At 39.3% G+C, this 24,519-nt stretch overlaps 3 protein-coding genes across 3 annotated transcripts in view; 2 read left to right on the top strand and 1 right to left on the bottom strand.

The window, feature by feature from the left end:
- Positions 1-107: 107 nt before the first annotated feature.
- ACSM3 (acyl-CoA synthetase medium chain family member 3) lies at positions 108-15,329 on the top strand (the record flags this gene model as incomplete). Its single annotated transcript, XM_080702415.1, has 13 exons — positions 108-344; positions 1,154-1,364; positions 2,854-3,061; positions 5,849-5,992; positions 6,436-6,592; positions 6,855-6,934; positions 7,990-8,113; positions 9,472-9,552; positions 11,276-11,377; positions 12,137-12,264; positions 12,369-12,468; positions 14,772-14,891; positions 15,243-15,329. Exons 1-13 carry the CDS (start codon positions 126-128, stop codon positions 15,327-15,329), a joined length of 1,761 nt encoding a protein of 586 aa, XP_080558541.1. The 5' UTR covers positions 108-125.
- A 1,346-nt stretch (positions 15,330-16,675) lies between these two features.
- Positions 16,676-23,517, bottom strand: ERI2 (ERI1 exoribonuclease family member 2; the record flags this gene model as incomplete). Its single annotated transcript, XM_080703260.1, has 9 exons — positions 16,676-18,016; positions 18,216-18,304; positions 18,883-18,964; positions 19,225-19,325; positions 20,330-20,486; positions 20,996-21,123; positions 21,637-21,720; positions 21,807-21,874; positions 23,495-23,517. 9 exons carry the CDS (start codon positions 23,515-23,517, stop codon positions 16,676-16,678), a joined length of 2,073 nt encoding a protein of 690 aa, XP_080559386.1.
- An 844-nt stretch (positions 23,518-24,361) lies between these two features.
- Positions 24,362-24,519, top strand: part of REXO5 (RNA exonuclease 5) — a gene marked incomplete at both ends in the record, with an annotated part of 36,901 nt that continues 36,743 nt past the window's right edge. The window contains one exon of the mRNA XM_080703014.1: positions 24,362-24,499. Within this exon, the coding sequence (XP_080559140.1) occupies positions 24,362-24,499 (138 nt within the window). The remainder of the gene's footprint in view (positions 24,500-24,519) is intronic.

The raw sequence follows: 24,519 nt of genomic DNA, 5'->3' as shown, positions 1-24,519 counted from the left end.
GATAGCAACTATCCATTTTGGAGTATGGCCACCTTTAGGACAGAAATACATATAGGTCTTTGCTTGTCTTTTAGATGGATTAGTCTACATGGAAATCCTGAGTGTTAAAACATCCAACAAGACTGATGCTAGCTCTTGTCACCATGAAGCTACTACTTCGTGCCAAGTGTTTTCAGCACCTAGCAATTCCTGGTTCTATGAGAGCTTTGCATAAAGATTACAAAACAGCAATCCCTCAGAATTTCTCCAATTATGAATCCATGAAACAGGACTTCAAACTGGAGATTCCAGAGTATTTCAACTTTGCTAAAGATGTTCTAGACCAGTGGACCAATGAGGAAAAGGTATCGGACTACAATTTCTCAACTGGGAGAGACTTTGCCCGCTGTGGACATTAAGCAATCTTTGGAAATGTTGCCCTAAGAGGGTAAAGGGTGAATGGGAGGGAATATTATTGGTATCTGGTGGGTAGAGGATAGAGATGCTTCTAAAAGTCCTATCATGTAAAATAAAGGGTAGGAATAAAGAATAAAGAATTATCTGGCCCACAATGTCAATAGTTCCATGGTTGGTAGAGGAAGCCTGGATTGCATAACTAGGTTGATTTATTTTTTAAACAAAAAGTGGAGTGAAAAGTGACTTTAAGACTCATATATGAGTCAGGTGCGGTAGCACAGGCCTGTAATCCCAGTTCTTGGGAAACTGAAACAGGAGGATTTCAGGTTTGAGGCCAGCTTCGGCAACTTAGTGAAACCCCCAGCAACTTAACAAGGCCCTCTTCCAAAATAAAAAGGGATGGGGGTATATCTTGGACTTGGAATATCCCAGGGTTCAATCTCCAGTAACAAAAAAATCAAATGGTAGGAAATGAGGCAAAGTTCCAGAATTTAGAGAAATATAAAAGAATGTAATTATTCTAACTTTTTGGAAAGAGAAATGATCGAAGTGAATAGCAAATGACATAGGCTAGAAGAAATTACATGGCTCCCAACATCTGCAAATAAGGACCCCAGAGTTACTTTCAAATATTCCATTTAAGACCTAACTAATGACTTGTGAATTTTCTTCAGACAATGTAGTCTACCGAGTCAGTTGAAATAGAATTTAACTGTATAACAACTTCTAAATCCATGACTGGTTTGTCTTTCCTTAGGCTGGAAAGAGACTCTCCAATCTAGCCTTCTGGTGGATAAATGGAAGTGGAAAAGAGGTGAGGTGGAGTTTTGAGGAACTAGGATCTTTGTCCAGGAAGTTTGCCAATATACTTACAGAAGCCTGTTCCCTGGAAAGGGGAGATCGAGTAATTGTGATTCTGCCTAAAATCCCAGAGTGGTGGCTTGCCAATGTGGCCTGTTTGCGAACAGGTTGGTAATGTTTTCAGTCCAGTCATATTTAAACCAAGCCAGATGGGCCCCCCCACCCCGCTCCAAAAAATGGAAGTAATCATGAAAAACTTATTTGGATATAGTATTTAAAGAAGAACTGTACACAAAGTAGACTTATCCTCAGGAACCTTAGAAATGTCTTTTGACCTACATGGGAAGTTGGGCTTTTCCTGATGCAATAGATTTATCGAGTGAATGCCAATCAACAATTAAGTATCTTCATACCTCTTTTCCCTTTCCTCCTATAGAATCCACGGTCATCTGAAACTTGAAGGATCAACTCAGTTTTGTTTTATACCTTCATTCCTCTCATGATTAATTATTATCCATCTGGTGCCCTAAGGCAGTCAGCTATTGATATTTCCTTATTAATAAGTTACTCTATCTTATAACTTTGGCCTTTTAAAAAATACTTTTACTGGTGCATTATAATTATACATCTTAGTGAGGTTCGAAGCCATACAAATCAACATGCACACTGGTCTTGGTGTGTTTTCCTTCAGGTCCCACCCTTCAACTCGCCCTTCCCTGTACACAACAGAGACTGGTAGTGAGACCCGCATACATGGGCACAGCATGATTTGAATAGTTTCTTTTATCAGATCTCCATTTTTCCTTCCCCATCTTTTTTTTCTTACCCCCTTCCACTGTTCTACCACTCACTATTGTCAAATATCTAAATTCCCTTTTGTTTCCAATTTTCTCTGTAGCTTCCACGTATGAGAGAAAATATTAGACTCTTGGTATTCAGAGTTTCTCCTTTTCTCTGTTTCTAATGCCATTGTTTTATTCCACACACTTATCATTTCTCAAATGGATTTTCTCCAAAATCTTCCTAATTCTGGTCTCAAGTATAACCACATTCTTCTCTAATCCAATTCATCCTCCCAAGCCAGTGTTTTTTTCTAAAGCACAATTTTATGCTGTCTTTTTGCTGTTTGACATTATTATCTAATAACTCTGCACTGCCTACCAGATACATTTTAGAATTTTTTAGGTGACTCATTGAAGGCTCTAACTATTTTCCCTTCATTGCTTTAATTTCTCTATTATACTCTGTGATCAGGCCATATCAAATGATTTTCTATAAGGTTTGTGGTTATTCCCATCTTGTGGGTTTTTTTGCAGTTTTTCACATGTGGAAAACCTTTTTCTCACACCTAGCCACAAAAATAACTCTTAGTAGGTTTTTGAGACTCCATTTAATGTTATTTTCACAAGTACACTATCTCAACACAGGAACTTTCTTCTTTGAGCTCTCCAAAGCAACATGTATGCATTTCTATTTTGACAGATACTATACTGTTGGGGTATACAATTGGCTTATGTCTGTCGTTCTCATAAGACTATGAAAGTTCCTAAACTGATTCATTCTGAGAAATATAGAATGCACACATGCTATCTACAATATATTAACGTGATGAGAATAATCTTTCTTCTAAACATTATTTCTTTTCTGTTCCTATAGGAACAGTTGTGATTCCAGGAACCACTCAACTGACCCAGAAAGACATCCTTTATAGACTACAATCTTCAAAAGCAAAGTGCATTATTACTGATGAAACATTAGCCCCAGCAGTAGACGCTGTTGCACATAAATGTGAAAATCTTCACTCCAAGCTAATTGTATCTCAGAACTCCAGAGAGGGGTGGGGAAACCTCAAAGAGATGATGAAGTGAGTAGCCTTAATTGTAGAATAGCTGCCCAAAAGAAAGGCAATAATGGAAAAGATCTTCAACCCAGTAGTGATCAAAAATGCAAATTAAAGCACTAGACAAAGGAAATAATTGGCAACTATCGCTGCACTAATAGAGCTAAGATCTGAGGCTGGAAGGGGGTTGGAGGTCAAGATCCCAAGGAAGCAGTCCCTGGGATGGAGAATGGTGTATGAGAAGTTTATAAAGGAGTTCTCATGGAATCAAAACCTGTGAAGGAATGAGAAAGGTATGGGACTGGGCAGAGGAAGACATGAGTCTGTAATATATTCTCTACAAATCTCTCAGCCAAATCACTGGGACTTCTGGAGTTTGGACAGCTCCTCAAAGCTGTTTCTAGTAAACAAGAGGTCCTGGCCTTTATGTACCAACTTTTATCAGTTATTGGGTGTGGACTGTCCCTGGAAGGAGTTGTGACTTTGAAGGAGGCAGCTCTCTTTAGCCAAGTCAATCTTTAAGAGGGCTCCCATCGAAAGTCCTCCATTCCTGCGAGGGATCTACAAGGTACATCACATCATCAACCACAGAGCTATTATTGTCTCCCATAGAAACTGATCACAATCAGTCCTTCTGTGGAGGCTAGACCATTCATTCCCTTGCTGGCAGCAACACTTCTATTATAGGTTATAATAAGAAGAGCACTTAATGCTAATGTTTACAGTTAAAACTGAATTACACTAATGTTCCAGCCCTACTGTGGAGTGCTTCTAAGAGTTATTTGAAACTCTTGCCAGGTCGAGCTATATTTTAGTGTTAGGATGGAAGCTTGTAGCAATTTCTCTTTCTAGAATGAGCTTCCTTCCTTTATTCAAGTATTTGGGAACATGTTCCTACCTCCTTCTTAATAGCTAATGTGAATTGAGTTCCTACCAAAGACCAAGTATAATTCTAATAAAAATAACGTTATAATTGCAATAATTAACATTTATGTGACATTAGTTGCGTGCCAGAAAACTCTTCTAAGCACTCCAGATACATTAACTCATGTAAATATCACACTGGGCTAGAGGGTAGGTACTATAGCTGGAGATATGAATAAAGTCAATGCTAGTAACTGGCAGAGCTGGATTTCAAAGGCAGCTGGCTTCTGAACCCACACTCCTAACTGCTACCTACACTGTCTCTAGTAGTATAAGATCAGCACGACAGTCCTGCCTTAGATTTTGGGGGTAACGATACCTGTGATGGAAATGCAAGCATGCAGTTGTAGTGTGTGTGTGTGTGTGTGTGTGTGTGTGTGTGTGTGTGTGTGTGTGTTACTGAGAATTGAACACAAGGCGCTCTACCACTAAGTTACACCCCCAAACCCTTACAATTTTTAACTTTGAGGTAGGGTCTTGTTAAATTGGTGAGGCTGTCCTCAAACCTGGAATCCTCCTGTCTCAATCTTCCAAGTATATAAATAGTGTTTTTAAGGAAGATAATTATGAAATTATAGACTCCACACTCAGCCTAGCTTTATTAGGCTTTAAAAATAGTCTATTTTTAACCGGGCGTGGTGGTGCACATTTGTAATCCCCGTGCTTGGGAGGTGGAGAAAGGAGGATCGCGCTGGTTTGAAGCCAGCCTCGCTGGCTTAAGAGACCCTGTTTCAAATATATATATATGTATGTTAGGTCTGGAAGTGTAGCCCGGAGGTAGAAGTGTTTCCAGGAACCCCAGTACCACCAAAAAAAAAAGTCTATTTTTGTATTTCTCGTGGCCTAGATGTTTTTTATTCATTCTCAGCCTAGTGCTCCCAGATCCATCTGTATACTTCTTAGATACTTAAAGTGTGTCCGTGTACTTTCCTCCTCCTCTTGGCTGCTCTAACAAATGACTTATTGAGAAGCCAAATTATCCTTTGGAACTGAAAGGTTTTCTTTCTCTTTCACTACCGTTCTTCCTTCCCTGAATGAAGGTGTAGTATTATTGTTTTGTGAAAGCAGCCAGGGATAATAAACATATCTCTGCACCAGTAAAGCTTTATTTAAAAATTTGACCCAAGAGCCATAATTTGCAGATTTTTGTCATTACCCATTACTTGCATTAATATACTCATTTTTTACTCTTTTTTTCTCTCTCTGTGGTATTTGGAGATCCAACTCACGGTCTTACACATTCGAGGCAAGGGTTCTATCATGGGGCTACAACCCCAGCCCAGCACACTCTTTCTTTTTTTTTTTTTTTTTTTTTGGTGGTACTGGGGTTCCTGGAAGCCCTTCTACCTCCAGGCTACACTCCCAGACCTAAAAATTATATTTTATTTGGAAACAAGGTCTCTTAAGGCAGCACGGCTGGCTACGAACCTGCGCATTCCTCCTATCCCTGCCTCCTAAGCGTGGGGATTACAAGCATGCGCCACCATGCCCGGCTAGCACACTCATTTTTAAAAAATCATATTTTAAAGCATTTACAGTAGAGAGTAAGGGGAAATTCTTCATATATTCATGATTATGAGATCAAAGAAAACTCACTGTGGTGGAGGTATGATACAACTCTTAAGTTTTTAAAAATGTCCTTTATTGTATAGTGAAACAGCTATGAAATCACTTATTATAAATGTTTTTTGATAGCAAAATTTGATTCTAGAAATCACCTAACGAGATGGAGAGAAGGTGGTAGCCTTTACCTTGGGGTTCACCTAAGAATCAGGGACCTGATCCTTGAGACGAAAAGGTCAAAGTAGAGAGTTTCCTAAGTCCTTTCCAGTCTAGCAGTCTACGTCACTGTTTATGTGCACAATCACTGTAGTTTTTCCTTTCCAGGCATGCCAGTGACAACCACACCTGTGTGAAGACAAAGCACAATGAGATGATGGCCATTTACTTTACTAGTGGAACAACTGGACTCCCTAAAATGATTGGACACACTCACAGCAGTTTTGGGTTAGGATTATCAGTAAATGGAAGGTATTCCACAGAACTATAGCTTGAGATGTCAAAAAATGAAAAGATAATGATTCATGCATTGGTCTTTAAAATTTGTTTTGATCCAAATTTAACATTTTTACATATTTAAAAATATAGCCATTTGAAGCTGGGTGTGGTGGTGCATGCTTGTAATCCCAGCATTGGGGAGGCTGAGACAGGAGGATGGCAGTTTGTGGCCAGCCTCAGCTACTTAGAGAGGTCTCTGCAACTTAGTGAGACCCTGTTTCAAAATAAAGAGTAAAAATAAATAGGGCTGGGGGTGTAGCTCAGAGGTAGAATGCCCCTGGGTTCCATCCCCAGTACTGCAAAAAACAAAACAAAATAAAACAAAAAAAAGCCATTTGAATTTATCCACATATTTATAGATGTCAAATTCCTAAAAAAATAAATTTATGCATCAGGGTTATTCTTTGTCTTTCTAGGTTCTGGCTAGATTTGACACCCTCAGATGTGATGTGGAATACCTCAGACACAGGCTGGGCAAAGTCAGCATGGAGTAGTCTTTTTTCCCCATGGATCCAAGGAGCATGCGTATTTGTACACTATTTGCCCCGTTTCGAGCCAATTTCCATCTTACAAGTAAGGCAGAGTACAGGAGGTCCACATTTAGAAATGAATTAGCATTACTGTTGACAGGACTAGTGAATAATTTGCAGAGATCAGGGTATACAACATGATTTAAAACATTTAATATCCAAAATGTCAGTACATCTGAAAAGAGATAGGAGTGAATGTATTTACATTAAAATAATCAGTCTTTAAATTGTGCTGTGCCTACCATAGACATTTAAGCACTTATCAAAGCTGTAGTAAAACTGGGTTTGCTTTTCCTATGCTGCAGACACTCTCCAAATTTCCCATCACTGTCTTCTGTTCAGCACCAACTGCATACCGAATGCTTGTAGAGAAAGATATGACCAGGTAAACAATGTTGGTAAATAGGCACTTAGTAGGGGAGGGAAGATGAGGACAACACTAGGACACTGAAGATCGTTCTATCTAAAAGCTTGTCTCCAGATAAGCCAATGCAGGGTTTTGACAATATCTTCCTTTTCCTATTTGCTAACATTCTGTAAATGATAATTAATATGTCTAAGGCAGATTTCTCCAAGGAAGAAGAAAGGGAGGGCTAAGCCATGTTTAGAGTTCTTAGCCCATTGGCTATGGGCAAGGAATGTATTTAATCAGCTGGGTGGGGTGGTGCATACTTGTGATCCCAGTACTTGAGAACCCAAAGACAAGAAGATTACAAGTTTGAGGCTAGCCTCAGCAACTTAGCAAGACCCTGCTTCAAATAAAAAGAGCTGGTGGTGCAGTTCAGAGGTATAATGTTTCTGGGTTTATGTACCAAAAAAAGTATTTAATTTTATTTAATCTTTGGGATGATGGCTATTAACTGAATTGTAGCACATGCTTGTAATCCCTGCGCTTGGGAGGCAGAGGCAGGAGGATCGTGCTGGTTCAAAGCCAGCCTCGCTGGCTTAAGAGACCCTCTTTTCAAATAAAAATATAAAATAGGTCTGGGAGTGTAGCCCAGAGGTAGAAGGGTTTCCAGGAACCCCAGTGCCACCAAAAAAAAAAAAAAAAGAAAAAAGAAAAAAGAAAAGAAAAATGTTGCTCCTAGTTGGAACTTTATCTCAGCAAACAGGAAAGAGGATGCATAGATTCCATTCCAGGGGGTGGACTGGAAAGAAAAACCACCATTTGACTATACTCACAAAACTCAATACTTCACATCTCCCTTGGGAGGGGGTTTTTAACTGTTGATAGTGCTATTATAAGCACCATCCCTAAACTGCATAGCTTTCCTTTGCAACAAATACCTCCTATACTACCCCCCCCCACAAAGGAGATAAGAAAAAGACTGGTATAAGGGTGTCATTTTATATTAGAATGATTTGTTGTATTAGGCATAACTTTAATTTCCACTTCTCTACACTTTTTCCTCCTAAACCTGTTACCTGTTTTCGGAGAAGCTACAAGTTCAAAAACCTAAAGCACTGTGTGAGTGCTGGGGAACCAATCAACCTTGAGGTGACTGAACAATGGAAAAACAGGACAGGCTTGGATATCTATGAAGGATATGGACAGACAGAAACGGTACCTGACCTCATTGAAAAGTTGGGGCTGGACTTGATTTACTCAGTGTCTATTTTGTAATTATGAGTGTTTGAGGGATATGGGAAGAAATGGGGTGATTATCAAAGAGTTAAAAAAAATAAAAACTTAAAGAAAACTAGTTGCAAAAAAGCTCTATAACAGATAGGTTTTTTTGTTTGTTTGTTTTGTTTGGGTGTGTGTGTGTGTGTGTGTGTGTGTGGTCCTGGGGATGGGATCCAGGGACATTCTATCTCCAAGCTATACCCCAGCCCTATTTTTTTATTCTTTATTTTGAAACAGGGTCTCGCTGAGTTGCAAAGGGCCCCACTAAGTAGCTGAGGCTGTCTGCGAATAGTGATCCTCCTGTCTCAGCCTCCCATATGCTGGGATTACAAGTGTGTGCCACCACACCCAGCTTAACAGATACAGTTTTTTAAAAGATATTCATTTAGAAAAATTGCTATCAGTTGATCATGGTAATGGAGTTATATTTTAATGAAAAAATATTGAATCTATGAAAAGAAAGAGTTCCGCATTAACTGAAAGGTAACTTTCTTAGTCAGGGCTGCTGCAAATTGGAAATGCAGCCATGTGTGGTGGCACACACCTGTAATCCCAGTACTTGGGAAGCCGAGACAGGAGATGTCAGGCTATAGGACAGCTTCAGCAACATAGCGAGATTCTTAGCAACCTAGTAAGAAATTGTTTCAAAAACAAAAAATAAAAAGGTCTGAGGGTAGACTGTCCCTGAGTTCTAGCCCCAGTACCACAGTAACACACACACACACACACACACACACACACACACACACACATATGCTGGTTGAGCTCTTTGTTACTTAAAATATTAAACATACTTTAAAAAGTGCTTTTTAGGGGCTCATGCAGACAAGCATAAGAAGAAATTCTGGAGGAAAGTAGTGAAATAAGAACAAAAGTATTATTTTGCAGGGGAGCTAAGGTAGGGCAAATAAGAGAAAAGTTGAATATAATTTTCAGCACGTCTTTCTATAATGCTTCAATTTATAAGTTTAATGTACTACCTGGTCAAAACTTAAAATATCAATCATTTAAAACTTGATAAATTATTTAAACAGAATTGGCACAAAAATATTCTACTACAAGTACAAATGTTAATATATTCATTTTAACAAATATGGCTATTTCAATAATTATGATTTATTGTCTTATAACTTTTCTCTTTGTATATTGTTAACCTCACCACTGATGTGTACAGAATTCATTTTGAGCCTGGTTCACACTAAGTTCTCAGTAAATATTTGTCGAATAAGTGAATGATTGATGAATAAATTAATTTTGTTACTTATGTCCCTTTCCATTTTCTTCTTTTTAACTAGGTGCTAATCTGTGGAAATTTTAAGGGAATGAAAATCAAGCCTGGTTCAATGGGAAAGGCTTCTCCTGCTTTCAATGTTAAGGTTTGCACAGATGCTTCCAGGACAATGTTTAATAACAGTCGGACCTGTTTTCCTGCCCACCCCTATATACACTCCAATAGGGGCTCCATGTTATTTCCATGATACTTTAATTTCTATGCAAAGACAGAAATGGGTTAGAAATGTTAGCTTAATCAGGTCTCTATTATTTTGCCAAACCTATATTGCACTATGTAGTTCTAAGCATTTTATTAAGTATTAACCCATTAATTCTAAGAAGGAACATAAAGACATACTAATGGGCTCATTTTACATATAAGGTCACAGAGACCAGTTAGGAACTAACCTGAGGTAATATAGTTAGTAACTGCTAGAATAAGAATATAGTTTCAAGCAATCTGGATCCAATATCCATGGTTTTTTGTTGTTTTTGTTTTGCAGTACTGGGGATGGAACCCAGGAGTATTCTACCTCTGACCTACACCCCCAGCCCTATAATTTTTTTATTCTTTATTTTGAAACAAGGTCTCACTGAGTTGCAAAGGGCCTCACTAAGTAGCTGAGGCTGTTTGCTAACCCAGATCCTCCTGTCTCAGCCTCCCAAATGCTGGTATTACCAGCGAGCACCACCAGGCCCGGCCACTATCCATGTTCTTAACCACAATACCATACCACTCTGGTGAGGGAGATCAGGATCTCCTGAGGGGATCAACGAGCCCCAACGAGGCACAAGAATACAGAGGCTACAGCACTCTCCCTCTCTGGTTCCTTCTCTGCCTGCCTGGACATTTCCAGGCTTTTTGTAACCACCACCTTTACCATCACTTGAGACCATAGGCACATTCTATTTCTCTGCACACTTTGTATAGGGTCATAATTGTTCTCAGATGGACGCGGGTGCAAGTCTAGGAAAAGCCAAAGAACTTACAGTAATAAAGGAGAAAGCAACAACAGTCAAAAGGCAGACTGGATGCATTTCCAGAGTAGAGCTCAGACCCAAATTTACCTGAAGGTTCGTTCTAGACAGACATCAGTGTGTCACAAGCTCATGTGATCATAAGAATTACATGGCTACTTGTTTAAAATACAATTCTTTGGAGAATTGAATTGATTCTTTGGAGAGACTGATTTAATCTATTTGCTGTGGGGCCATGAAATCCATGCTTTTAATAACATATACTGCTAAATGAGCTGGGAGCAGTGGTGCACACCTGTAATCCCAGCTATTGTGGAGGCTGAAGCAGGAGTATCACAAATTGATATGTATCAATTTGATACATATGATGCCTATGTATCACAAATTGACGGGCAGCCTGGGCAATGTAGTAAGACCCTGTCTCAAAATAAAATAATAAAGGCTGGGATGTAGCTTAGAGGCAGAATGCTCCAGAGATTGATTCCCAATACTGAAAAAAAAAAAAAAAGATATTGCTGAATTATAAAAGCAGGTTACAAAACTACATAATATGAAGTGATCTTATTTTTACTATATCTATATTGTCCCAAAAGGATACTACCTAAACATGATTATTGCTGGATAGTAGAATTTAAAGACATGTTTATTCCTCTTTTAACTTTTGATAATCTGCATTTGATAGTATTTTATGCAATTAAAATTTAAATAAGTGCTTTTCTCTCAGAATTTTAAACTATACTTAAAATGTTTTTAAAGTCTGTATCGTTAAGTGGTAAAAACACATGCAAGTTAAGATTTAAGATGTGTCATTAAATAAACATCTTCTTAAACTGTTCTGTCGTATCCTAGATTTTGGATGCAAATGGCAATATTCTACCTCCCGGACAAGAAGGAGATATTGGCATCCAAGTTCTACCTAATCGACCTTTTGGCCTTTTTACTCACTATGTAGTAAGAGACTATTTTTTAAATCTCATATTTTCTTTTAATTCTTGAAGGTACTTGGTAACTATTCCTATTTGTCATAAAACACACCTATGTCTTCAGTGAGAGATTCATTATCTCCTGTAATAATTTTGCTTACTGGGAATTGAAGAAACACCCAAGTGCTTGATAAAGATGAATGCTTTAGTTCTGTAGGCTATAACACCCATGGAGGGTAGAAATAAGATAGTCTCGTACATTCACGTCCTTAACAGTCATCAATCCTCATAACTAGCAAATAACACCTACTTATTTTCCTGACATCCAATCAGTTTTCTCTTTTCTCAAGAGGAATGGGAGGAATATGGAATGGGACATTGGGATTAAATAAAGTCCTTCCACATAGAGCTTCCCAGCTCTTCACTGTTTGCAAGCAAATTTCATCTCTAATCATAATATAGAAATTAAAGCACAGTTTATATCAATATAATAAGAGGTTTCACTTCAGGTTCTACTTGCCAGTGAGATTGATGCTGTAACAATTATTAGTTCATTTTATGTCAGATTTAGAGAACTAGTTCTCTGCTTTTGTGTAAAACAAAACAAAAAGTCATGTCGGCTCTTTTGAATTCTTAGGTATCAGTGGGTTTTCTTTTCAACACTCTGGCTTCTCTTAATTCTGTGGCTTCTAAAAGCTGCCAAACTTTTTCTTTGAACATTAAAAAAAATCTATCTATACAGTAGAATCACAAAGTAAATGAACACAATGCCTTTTTCTTTTGGCAGGATAATCCTTCAAAAACAGCTTCAACTCTACGAGGCAATTTCTATATCACCGGGGACAGAGGGTATATGGATGAAGATGGATATTTCTGGTTTGTTTCAAGATCAGATGATGTCATATTATCCTCTGGGTAATTTTCTTCTCCATCTGTGTATATGTCTATGTTAACTGATCAGCGGCATTCTGGACTGAATCTATGACTCATTCGTAAATTCCTGCCATATGCCTTCCCAGTTACCGAATTGGACCATTTGAGGTAGAAAGCGCCCTGATGGAGCACCCTTCAGTTGCAGACTCAGCTGTTGTCAGTAGCCCAGACCCCATCAGAGGAGAGGTAAACCAACTGATTTGTGTCAGCATTATAATTTGTTATAGATCTAGTACAATACTTCAAAATAGTACTTCCTTGCAACAGAATTACACAAATGTTTCATTCACTAAGCATTCAAGTTCTATAAAAATTCAGTTCCTAAAACAGGGGCGGTAGCACATGCCTATAATCCCAGGTACTTGGGAGGCAGAGGCAGGAGGATCACATGCTTGAGGCCAGCCTGAGCAGCTTATTAGTGAGAGCCTCTCCCAAAATAAATAAGAAGGGACTGGAGATGTAGATTACCTAGCATGAATAGGTGCATGTTTGTAATCCCAGTATTTGGGATGCTGAAACAGGAGGATCACAGGTTCACAGCCAGCCTCACTACTTAGTGAAGCCCTCTGCAACTTAGTGAGACTCTGTTTCAAAATTAAGAATAAAAAATCAGGCTGGGGTGTAGCTCAGAGACAGAATGTCCCTGGGTTCAATCCCTAGTACCACAAGAAAAAAAAGCAAAAAAAAAAAAAAAAAAAAGGGGTGGGGGGTCGCTATACAATAAAACTAAAAAAATAAAACATATACTAAAAAGAATTTGAATTCCATGGGGCACTGGGGTGAAGATGGGATGGATGCCAGTAATTCAGGCTCACTCCAGGAAGGGCGTCCAAAGGTCAGCTAGATCAAGTTGTTACCTAGAAGCTTTGGAAGTTGATGCTTGGTACTGCAAAGGAGGAGGAGCTGGCATCAGATATCAGTGGTGAGAGCAAGGTCAGAGGCAAGAACTAAGGCTGCCATGGGCAGGTCTGGTAGGGAGATAAGTAGAGGTTTCATCAAGTAAATGAAGAATAAAGCAGAAGTCCTGAACGCCCACTTCTACTGGGGCTGACCACATGGTAGTTTGGGCTTAAAGGTACTATTGCCACTGTTTTGCCAGGCAGGGCCTCATGGGTTTTGCCCGAGTGTCTACCACATGCCTCTGGGGTTGTGCGAGTTGGGGCACATGTTCTTACAATATAACTCCAGTCTATATCCCTTCTAATACAAAATCAAGTTTGGGAGATGACGTTGACATTAGTTTAAGTCAGTTTCTGTACCCTGTTTTAAGTTCCTTATCTTAAATCCTAGGTATGGGGTAGGGTTACAAGGTATTCACCCTCAAGAGGTTGAATAGGTCATTGAGTTTAAGGCAGAAATGAGAGATGTGTAATAGTACAGCAAGGATAGATCCTCCTGCCCCTTCCCACCCCAGAACTGACTATCCTAATGTTGATGGCAGAGCATAATCTGTAGGTCTTTCTGGATGGCCCACAGTTGTTTTGGATATCGACCAGTGGTTGATGTTTGCTGGTTTGGTTAGTTGTTAGAATGAAAATGCCTATGTACTATGAAGGGGAATGTTCCAGAAAGGTGAGAGCAGGGCACAGATCAGTGATTACTGAGGTTTGTCTCTCTACTGAACTCCACTGGCAGGGTGTCAAGAATCTCAGCTCCTCCCACACCTCTCTACTATGACGACTTTCATCCGCCTATATAGGTACTTAATTGGGACAGGATGGCTATAGCATCTTTAGGACCAGACTGGCTTGGTAGTCACCTGATATCCCATGATAGCAAAGATCTGTAAGTGGGTTGAGGTCCCTCCACAGTTCTGGGGTTTTGATATCTGATTAGCCAGAGTAAGGCATAGAGTTTATGTGTAGACATAAAGTGATGGAGCAGAAGGAAAGATGTGCCTTCCTTCTGCTAGATACAGAGTAGAGGTCCCTACCATTTTTACTCTTGTCCATCAGGGCCATGTCACCCTGTGTCAGAGCAACAGCAAAGTGCCTGTTGGAATCTTCACAGCCTTGTATAATGAGTTCATGGTCTCAGGGAGTTGTTCCCTTCAACGAGGGCATGACAAACCTACGTTCACTACTCTTTACAAGGGCTACAACAAGAATAGGATCCTAGAAGCTAGTCTGGACCTGGCTGGGTTGTTTCACAAGAGGTTGTATTTAGTACACTGCCGACTTTCTAATTAAATGAGGTAAAAGATGAGGCAAGAATTCAAGGACAGAGATCATCAAAAATAGGTCAGAAAGCAAAATTTCAAAATGTAGTAGATGAGAGGGTATTCAAGAGCAGATCATAAATAAATTAGGGATCCCAAAAGCTATCTTCTATCTGGTACAGCCCAAGAGGTATGGAAGTCAACAGGCTGGCTTAAGAGCACGGAGCTCTGTTAAGTCCTTTGCCACCGGGCACAATTTCCAGTTAGAGAAAGCAAACAAGACATACTAAAGCATAAAAATATACAACTCACTTTCAAATATTTATTTTAGGTAGTAAAGGCCTTTATTGTTCTGAACCCTGATTACAAGTCACATGATCAAGAACAATTAAAAAAGGAGATTCAGGAGCATGTAAAAAACACTACAGCACCTTACAAATACCCCAGGAAGGTAAGCATCGTAACCATGAATAATGTTTTCAACTGTTTATTTTTCCTATTTAATGAACTTTTCCTCAAACATGCTATTCAAATTGTTCTAAATGGAAGTAATGACATGTACCTAAGAATAAAAAATTTTTGAGTAAAGTGAAACTCCTATTTTTTTTTTTTTTGGGGTCATTTGGCTTAGTGGACTTGTAGGAAATACTAAATATCAAGAAAAATAGCACGGCCCCTCTCTTTTTAGTTACCTAAAAGTCCACAGTAGTGGCTAGCCAAATTCATAATAGAAGTAAGTACTATAAATGGCTTTTTAAAGATGAAATCTTCTGGACTAATTTTTTTCCCCTGATACCAACAGGTAGAATTTATTGAAGAGCTGCCAAAGACTATAAGTGGGAAGACAAAAAGAAATGAACTAAGGAAGAAAGAATGGGAGTCAACCTAAATTCATTCCATTAACTATCACAGTACCTATAAGACAAATAGGGTATCTATAAATCTATAGAAACCAGAGTTTAGAAAGAGGTAATAAAAAATGTGGTAGTATGTTTATAAACTTTGTTTAAAATGTTTTGTGGTTATGACACCTGAGGCTGAATTTTCAGTAAAATATTCAATAGCTTCATCTGCATTACTGCCCTATAATCTGGAAGCATGAAAAGAATGTCATCAATTGCTGAAGAATTTCTCAAGTACAGTAATAAAAGCAGATTCTAGCAATCAATCACATCTTTGTCCCAATGGTTTTCAAACCTGAGTTGAGTACTTCCTATATGTTAACATACAAATCAGAACAATCTTCAAGCCTTGAAATAAAATTAAATAACGCATGATCCTTTAGAAAAATAAAAAAATTATCAGTCAGAAGATTATAATCCTCAAAGTATCCACCTAAAAATAGATTATAAATTATTACTCAAAGTCTTGTTCAAATAATTGAAAGATAGAAGCCGGGCGTGGTGGCGCACGCTAGTAATCCCCGCGCTTGGGAGGCGGAGACAGGAGGATTGCTCAGGTTCAAAGCCAGCCACGCTGGCTTAAGAGACCCTGTTTCCAAAAATAAAAAAAAGTATACAATAGGTCTGGGAGTGTAGCCCAGAGGTAGAAGGGCTTCCAGGAAGCCCAGTACCACCAAAAAAACAAAAACAAAACAAACAAAAAATTGAAAAATAGTTTAATATTTGTTTCCTGGTCTATGAAAAATGAGTATCATGTACTATTGTTGTTTATTATATTTAACCTAATGAATACAATTTACAAATTTTTTATGGGTGAGAAAGTAGGATAACTTAGCCAAAAAAGTATGACACGATTAAAATTATGTAAGACATTATGACAATATTCATGTTTGGGAATTTAAGGAATACTAGGATTCATACATGATCAAAGAGAAGACAAATGTTAGACAACTGACAAATGAAAGCTCATGAAATTTATTTTCTTCCTCATTGTATGTGTGTGTTACTACTCTAGTGCAGCCTACAGAGCTCAGATATGCTAAGCCTCCATAACTTGTAGTCCTATCGTTTTTTTTATCTGTTTTGCACTAAAAGATATAGAATTGTGGTACTAGAGATGGAACCCAGGGACATTCTACCTCCGAGCTATACTCCCAGCCCTATTTTTTATTCTTTATTTTGAAACAGGGTCTCAATTTGTGGCGATCTCACTAAGTAGTTGAGGCGCCCCACGAATCTGCAATCCTCCTGTCACTGCCTCCCCAGTACTGGGATTACAAACGTGAGCCACCATGCCTGGCAAAACACACAGTTTAGACGTAAAGACAGCTTATCAATTCCTCATTGAAGGTCTGAGTCTCAAAGAATTTTTTGTAGGAAAAAAGTTACTATCCTGAATATGGCTTGTTTCTGGAGAACTAAAAGTGAGTCCCCCTGTGGGATGAGATACAACTGTGGTGCTGGCTTTTTCCTTTTGAAGTGTTTGTTCCCATTTAAAATAACCACAACGTTTTCTGTTCTCTTGATATTTCCCAACAGGACAACAATAAAAGACTTTTCCATGATTTGGTCCATTATTAGAAACAATAAGTCTCTTGGATCTTCGGCCACACTTACATAAGGGAGGCGTCATTTTCCCACTTTTCCAATGCTCTTGTAGATTAACTGTAGAAGTTAATACAGGAGGGAGACTCTTCCGGGAAGAACTTCTTACTGGGGAGCAGTCAGATAATATAAGGTTTTCTTCATGAATAGTGATGGTCTGTTTTTTTGCTGGTGGGAAAACTGGTGGACTAAATGAATTCCTTTTAGTAGCACCTAATAAAAGAGGCTGTTTCCCCAAAACTAAAGGATGAGATGCACTGCCAGCAATGCTGTTGAAGGTACATGATTTGTGTTCAGGTAACTTGAAGGCAGACACATCTGAATCTGGGTATTTAGCTTCCTTTACATTATAAATAGTAGTGTGAGGACTCTTATAGACAATGGACTTAGAGGTCTCAAAGTTTTGAGGAGTTTCCTCATTGCTTCCAAAATTTTCATGACTCAACATTTCCAATTCTTTTAAAACTCTTAGTCCTTCTCCAGAATTAAATGAAGTATCTATGTTTGTGTCACTAGTAGGAGATATAGAATTTATATTATGCTCAGGCTGAGATGCTGGCAATAAAACTACATCTTCCCAATCAGATAACATAGGCAAACAGTCCAAGGTAGAACTCATTTCCATATGAGAAACATGATTAACAGAAGGAATAGTGGTGGAAACAAGAACCAATTCTGAACCAAATGTTGAAGACTTAGACTTGGTATTAAAAGCAAGATGCTCGTTTTTTCTTTGCCTCTGCATATGGACAGGTGAGTTCAAAGTAGAAGATTGCAACTGTCCCAGAGATGTAGAGGACTTATTATTAAGTAGAGATAAGCAACTTTTGCCATTGTGAAGACCGGCTTTTATATAGCTCTTTAGTTGTAACTGATCCTGTTGTGCCTTTTTAGGAGAATTCACACAAACTGAACTCATCTGAACTTTTTCATGAGCACTTATTGAATTTTTAGGTTCCCTATCATAGATGTTTGGATGCTTGATGCTAATTTTGCAGGTAACTGTTTCCTCAACTTGATCTGTATCCGAATTTCTGGTCAAAAGGTTGGGATCCTTCTTAGTAGGAACCTATGGTTTCACAGACAAATCCAACAGCTTTAGAAACTCTGCCTTTATAATTTCTTCAGTAGAGACATTTTATGATATTACAGAAAAGAAAATGTCATTGGCTTACAAATGATCACATACATAACATGAAATCTACATTTCCATGGACCTATGTCTACTTTGGGGCTTGAGATGACAAAAAAGTCAGGATGCCACTAACCTTGCTGAAGGACCTTGTGATTTTCATTAGGCAACCATCCTTGATCATTTTCCAAGCAAGAAGAGCAGTATTTCGAGAATCATCCAACCCTGAAGAAACAAATATCAAACACAGAATTTAGTGGCATTACTGTAAAGAATTAATAGCAAAGAAAAAAATCAAGACTTAGATAGTGGAGCATATTGTTAGTTTTTTGATCATCTACTAATTTTAATCATAATAAAACTTGTCTTGTAGAAAGATGTAGCAGCATTACCAATGAAAGATAAGATACTTCATATTTAAAGAGGAGGATGTGAAAACTGACCAGTTTCCACAAATGTGACTAGCATTCTGTGGGAGCCATGATTTGTGAGTAATCAAATAGTCTTTTCAGCTTTTTTTGTAATCCACCATATTATTTGGGCACTTTTTGAATCTCCACTTGAGATTTGGCTAATAAATTCTTTTTAGGAACTAGAAAACCACTAGATGGCAATCTTTATCTCAAATAATTCTTAAAGTTGTTAACTCGAAAAATCATGAACAAATTGCGTTGTATAAGTTAGGAGCAATTTTTAGTCTGAAGGATATTCCTTTTAATGGCATTACCAAAAGTGAGATTTATATGAAAATTTTACAAAAGTCCACTGACTTACATAAGAAATTATTTGTAACTTATACGAACCAGAATGTTCTCGTCCTGAGAATTCTATTCCCACTTCCTGCAAGGCACCACTTAGTCCTTTTGGTTTTCGCCTATAGAAAAGCTAGTCAAATAAAAAAAATACATCTAAAAATAAGATTACTATTTGAAAGGCTACATATTAACCACTTACTTTTCATAGTTTTTAGTTCCGTTAAATTTGAATATGCTTATTTTTATTGTGTTGCTTTAAAATATTTTAAGATATATTTTGGTGGCATTCCCAAAGGACATAATTTTTAGAAAGCTATATCCATGTGTAGGATAAAATATAATCACTGTTTAATAGAAGGAAGGGAACATGCCTCCATAATTGACCCTTACCTTATAAGTAGCTCTGAGATCAATCCAAGAATTTAAGAACACAGGTTTTAACAGTTGTTTTCTTTTACACTCATACTCCAGGCAAACCCCCAAATCCCAGTCTGCATTAAGTATATCAAAATAGAACAAAGTTATTGGTGGTAGCATTTTTTCTACTTATAAATAGGGAAGATAATGTAAAATTGGACAGTAAGATTTAATTGCTCAGTTAATAACTAACAACCATTTATATGTTTTATTACTTTATATAAATCATTATTAAGTAATTACATTGAAAACTAAGTTTCAAAATGACTTCTTAAACACACAATAAATCTCTTGACTATTTCATAAACAAGTCAAAAATGTTAAATTACGAAGGCTGCATTTCTTATATTCGAAGAAACAATGTAGTTGAGAAACCAAACATTATATAGCAACTTGAGGCCAAATATGACTATCACTCTATACAGTCAAGGGTATCATAGGCTCCTAATGGCAATGCTCTAGTGTGGTCATACAAAAGATTTTTGTCATTAATGTTCATATTTGTAAGTATCAATGCATAAAAGCAAAAGATATGAGCTATATGAAGACTTTCAAGGCTATAGAAAATAACCTATGTGTTTTCACTAAACCATCTTTCCCTGACCTCAGAAGAAAAGAGGAACATCTAGAAAGACTGTAAAAGTTAAGGTTTAAATTTTTAAGGTATCTCAATATCATAATGTTAAAAATATGAATGAGCTGGGCGTGGTGGCGCACGCTTGCAATCCCCGCGCTTGGGAGGCGGAGACAGGAGGATCCCGCAGGTTCGAAACCAGCCGCGCTGGCTTAAGAGACCCTGTTTCCAAATTTAAAAAAGTATAAAATAGGTCTGGGAGTGTAGCCCAGAGGTAGAAGGGCTTCCAAAAACCGCAGTACCACCAAAAAAAAAAAAAAAAAAAAAGAAAAAGAAAAAGAAAAAAGAATGAATTTGCTTCAACATCTATTAGGCATTTGAATTTCTTTTTTGGGTCCAGGGCGTTAAGTATAAATCCAAGTTAGCAAGTAGAAAACTGGAAATAAGGAATTATATAGTGATAATGCTACCATTTGTGATTAATAGGCATAATACATATTTTACCTGACCAAGTAACAAATGCACACAATTTTCCTTCAGAATTAGAAGGCTCCGAAACCCCAGATGCAAAAATAATTTTCTTCTGTTCCTGAATCTTTTGAATCCATTTACAGAACTGAGATAGGCAAATCTTCAGAGGGGCTCCTTCATCAACTTGAACCTTATAAGGAGTCACAAAATCTGAATTCAACCATCAAATTCTATAATTATCAAACACATATTATAATCATACACTATGGAAAGATATAACAAGACATTCTAACGGGCAAAGAGTTTTTCTAATGAAAAGATGTTAAAATACACAAAAGTTCTATAATGAATACAACCACCAATATAAATTAGGCTGATAAATCTAAAATCACACAGAAAAAATAATTACTAAACCCAGACAGATAGAAATAAAGACAAATTTGAGTCAATTAATTTCCATAAAATAATTTTAAAATAATAACGAGGAGATCAAAACCCAGGGAATTCCATATGCTAGGCAAGTGCTTTACCACTAAGCTATACACCCAGCACTGATCTTCATGTTTTTAACAATTTTTAAAGATTCCAGTGGACTTCTGGGAAGAATATTATTTCTCCTAATATTAAATAAATCTAATTCTAAATGGCATATAGTTTTTTTTTTAATTTGATTTATGAATTTCCAAATTTGCATCATACCTGCTTTATGCCTGTCAGCTCCATGCAAAATTCAGAAAGAATTGGATGTTCTTGAGGCTGAACATAAGTGTGGAATTCAGATTCAATCTCTCCAGTTGATGTGTTCAGCAATACTGCTGGAAATTCAACTAAATGAAAGAATCACCAATTGATGCTTGAATATATAATTTTAAAATATGTTATAATCACAAAATTGAACATATACCCGTCATAACAGCATTATTAAGTTTTAGTAAAAACACATTAAAATGACCAAAGTAGTATGATACAAAGTAATAATAAAGATACGCTAAAAAATAAATAAAAATATTTAAATCATGTGCACATCTATTTATACTTCCACAACTAAATATAAAGAATACATTTCAAATATGAAATATTTGAAATGTATTCTTTTTTTATGCAAGGGTATATTGATTTTCAGTTTCTATGCAACTGAGGTTTTGTATGTAATCTTAAAACAATTATATATGACACATTTAGGTATTTGGGATTTTGTTCTTTTTAGTAAAGACAGGTTTTATATTAAATGACAAATTCATAGATAATCCTGTTTTCTTAAACTGTTGTTGGTTTATAGCTATAAGCATTTAAAGAGACTCATCTAATGCTAAATTTGATCACTGGAATTCCATACTTACTTATTTCCTGAGTATTGTGGCGTTTCCCATCATTCCAGCATGTAGACTCAAAATCAATCACAATTAGGTAGCCATACAATTGCTCTGCAAAAGATCAAGGTGTCCTTATGCTTTACCAGTGCTGAAAGTGCAAGGCTACGAAATGTAAAGAAACTACACATACTACTTACTGGATTTGCTTTTTCCTAGATTCTCATTTGCTGGTGCAATCGATTTCCTCCTAATTAAACCAAGTTGCCTAAAAACGTAAAACAAGCCAAATAAGATTTAGAAACACATTCGCACTCCCATTTTTTTTTTTTTTTTTTTTTTGGTGGTACTGGGGTTCCTGGAAACCCTTCTACCTCCGGGTTACACTCCCAGACCTATTTCATATTATTATTTTTATTTTTTTTGAAACAGGGTCTCTTAAGCCAGCGCGGCTGGCTTGGAACCTGCGCCATCCTCCTGTCTCCGCCTCCCAAGCACGGGGATTACAAGCTTGCAGCACCAAACCCAGCCGCACTCTTGTTTAAGTAAGCTTGGTGGTGCACGCTTGTAATCCCAGCGCTTGGGAGACGAGACAGGAGGATCACACAGGTTTGAAGCTAGCCTCAGCTACTTAGTGAAGCTCTCAGCAACTTAGACCCTGTTTCCAAATAAATTATAAAATAGGCCGGAGGTAGAATGTTCCTGGGTTCCATCCCCAGTACCGCAAAAAAAAAGGGGGGGGGGTTGGAGGTATAGCTAGGAGGTAGAATGCCCTGGATTCCATCCCCAGTACCCCCCCCCCCCAACACACACACACACACACACATTATAATTGAAAAGAAATTCAACTAGACTTTGGGAGAAAAGTCTCAAATTAACTGTGATCTTTAGATTTCAGTAGTCATGTTAAAAACACAGGCTTTACAGTGCATGTTTGCAAACAGGCTAATTTTATCTGCTCCCCATATGGTATTGGTGAAGAACTCAAATGATTGTAGTGGTACGGGTGCACTGAAAAGCTTTATTTTTGTCTTTGCATTTTTAAGTCCTTACTGTGTATATAGCACAGTTCTGAAGAACATAGGACATGTTCCCATCTTCTACAACGTAACAAATCTGGGTAAAGAAACAAGACATCCATAAAATCACTACAAGTTAACCTATAATAAAGGACCCTTGAAGGCAATATGCCAGTATTCAGAGAGTAGGAAAAGTGTACTGAAATCAAATGCAGGTGAGACAATCTCTGATGAACAGATAGAGTTAACCGTTGTAGCTTTTTTTTTTTTTTTTTAGAGATGTGAGGGATTTGGAAATAATAATAGCTAGCATTCAGTTTATTACATAACAGGTACTAAACTTAAGACGGTGACCTCACTTAAGACAACAACTCTAGGAGGTTTGCTACCCATACTTCACGGATGAGAACACGAGGTCATCTGTCAAAGGAACACAGCCCTGACCGGCCAGCCCAGGACCAGCCCTGATCGTCCAGCCCTTTAGTCCACGCTGTTCACCCACCCATCACTCCGCTGCTGCTACGAGTGAGCGGTGCGCACCGCGCGCCCGGAGTCAACAGGTCACAGGAGCAACTAGACGGGTCTTTTGCAAGTGCGGAGGCGAACAGCCGAGGGTGCAGCGGGCCCTGCCCGACACCTCCCAACAGTCCACACCGCGCTGTCCCGTCCAGTCGCGTTTCCCGAGGTCCAGGGCTCAGGGCCACGCAGACGGGCAAACCCAGGACTCCTGGGGCTCCTTGGGGCCGGAGCCCGGGGTCACGCAGGGGCGTCCTGCGGGGGCAGAGCCCGAGGCCGGCCACCGCGGACCCGGAGCGCGCGACCCCGAGCGCCCTGCCCGCCCCGCCCCGCCCGGGAGCCCCGCCGCGTACCGCGCGAGCCGCTTGGTGGCCATTCCCGACAGACACCGCTCCTCGGCGCGCGGCCGGCGGAAGTGGGCGTGTCGCTTCCGGTCGTTCAAACGCGCGGCGCGGCTGCGGGGCGTTGGCGGCCGTTGGTGCGGCGGCGGCGGCGGGCGCGGTGGTCGCCGGGGTTCCGGGGGGGGGGGCGTTTCCGGCTCGGGGGCGTGGGGAGTGGATTTAAGCGGGGAAGCCGCGGGGTCGCGCCCAGTTCGCGCATGGCCGGTGGTGGCGGCGTCCGAGCCGTTGGAGCTGTTTGGAACCCCGGCCTCGGGCGCGGACGGTTGGTGCGACGCCCGCGTCCCGTCCGCGGGGAGGGGAAGATCGTTCGTTGGCCGACTCTGGATTTTCTTTTCTTCTTTTTCCCCTTTGGTAGTGGAGATTGAATCCAGGGACATTCTATTTCTGAGCTACACTGCCAGCCATTTTTATTTTTAATTTTGAAACACCGTCTCATTAAATTGTGCCGGGCCTCGCCAACCTGCTGAGGCCGGCTGGTCTTGGAACGTGAGACCCTCTTGTCTCAGCCTCCCAAGTATCGGGGTAACGGGCCTGCGACACCACGCCCGGCTTTCTTTTTTTTTTTTTCTGCCTCTTTTTTAGGGCGGGCTGGGAGAGAGCTGTAAACTGGCATTTGGGGCCACCGGGGAGTCACGTCTGGGAGGGGAGCGATCATGAGGGCCCTGTGGGTTTGGGAGGTGGAAAGGGCGGGGAGAGCTCTTGGTTGGGGAGAGGATCCCTGGGAGGCTATAAGCTATAAAGTCCCTGCAGCTCGTTGCTACCCCCACCCACAGATCTGGCCATCAGTCTCAGCTCCAGGGGTTCTTTCTTTGCAGCTTCATGGAGCCAGAGGAGGGAAAGATGGGGAGGTACCCCAGGAAGGGCAGGAAGAGGAAGCAGGCCCCAAACAGACTGGTCGGGGCGACAGAGGCTTTGAGAGCTCGTTGGGAGTTGGAGGACAGGCAGCCGGAGCCCAAGGTGAGCTACCAGGCTGCCCT

This window comes from Muscardinus avellanarius (genome assembly GCF_963383645.1).
Source record: "Muscardinus avellanarius genome assembly, chromosome: 10".
Classification (NCBI taxonomy): domain Eukaryota; kingdom Metazoa; phylum Chordata; class Mammalia; order Rodentia; family Gliridae; genus Muscardinus; species Muscardinus avellanarius.
Note: the sequence above shows the minus strand (reverse complement) of the source record. Positions and strands in the feature narration are given on the sequence as shown.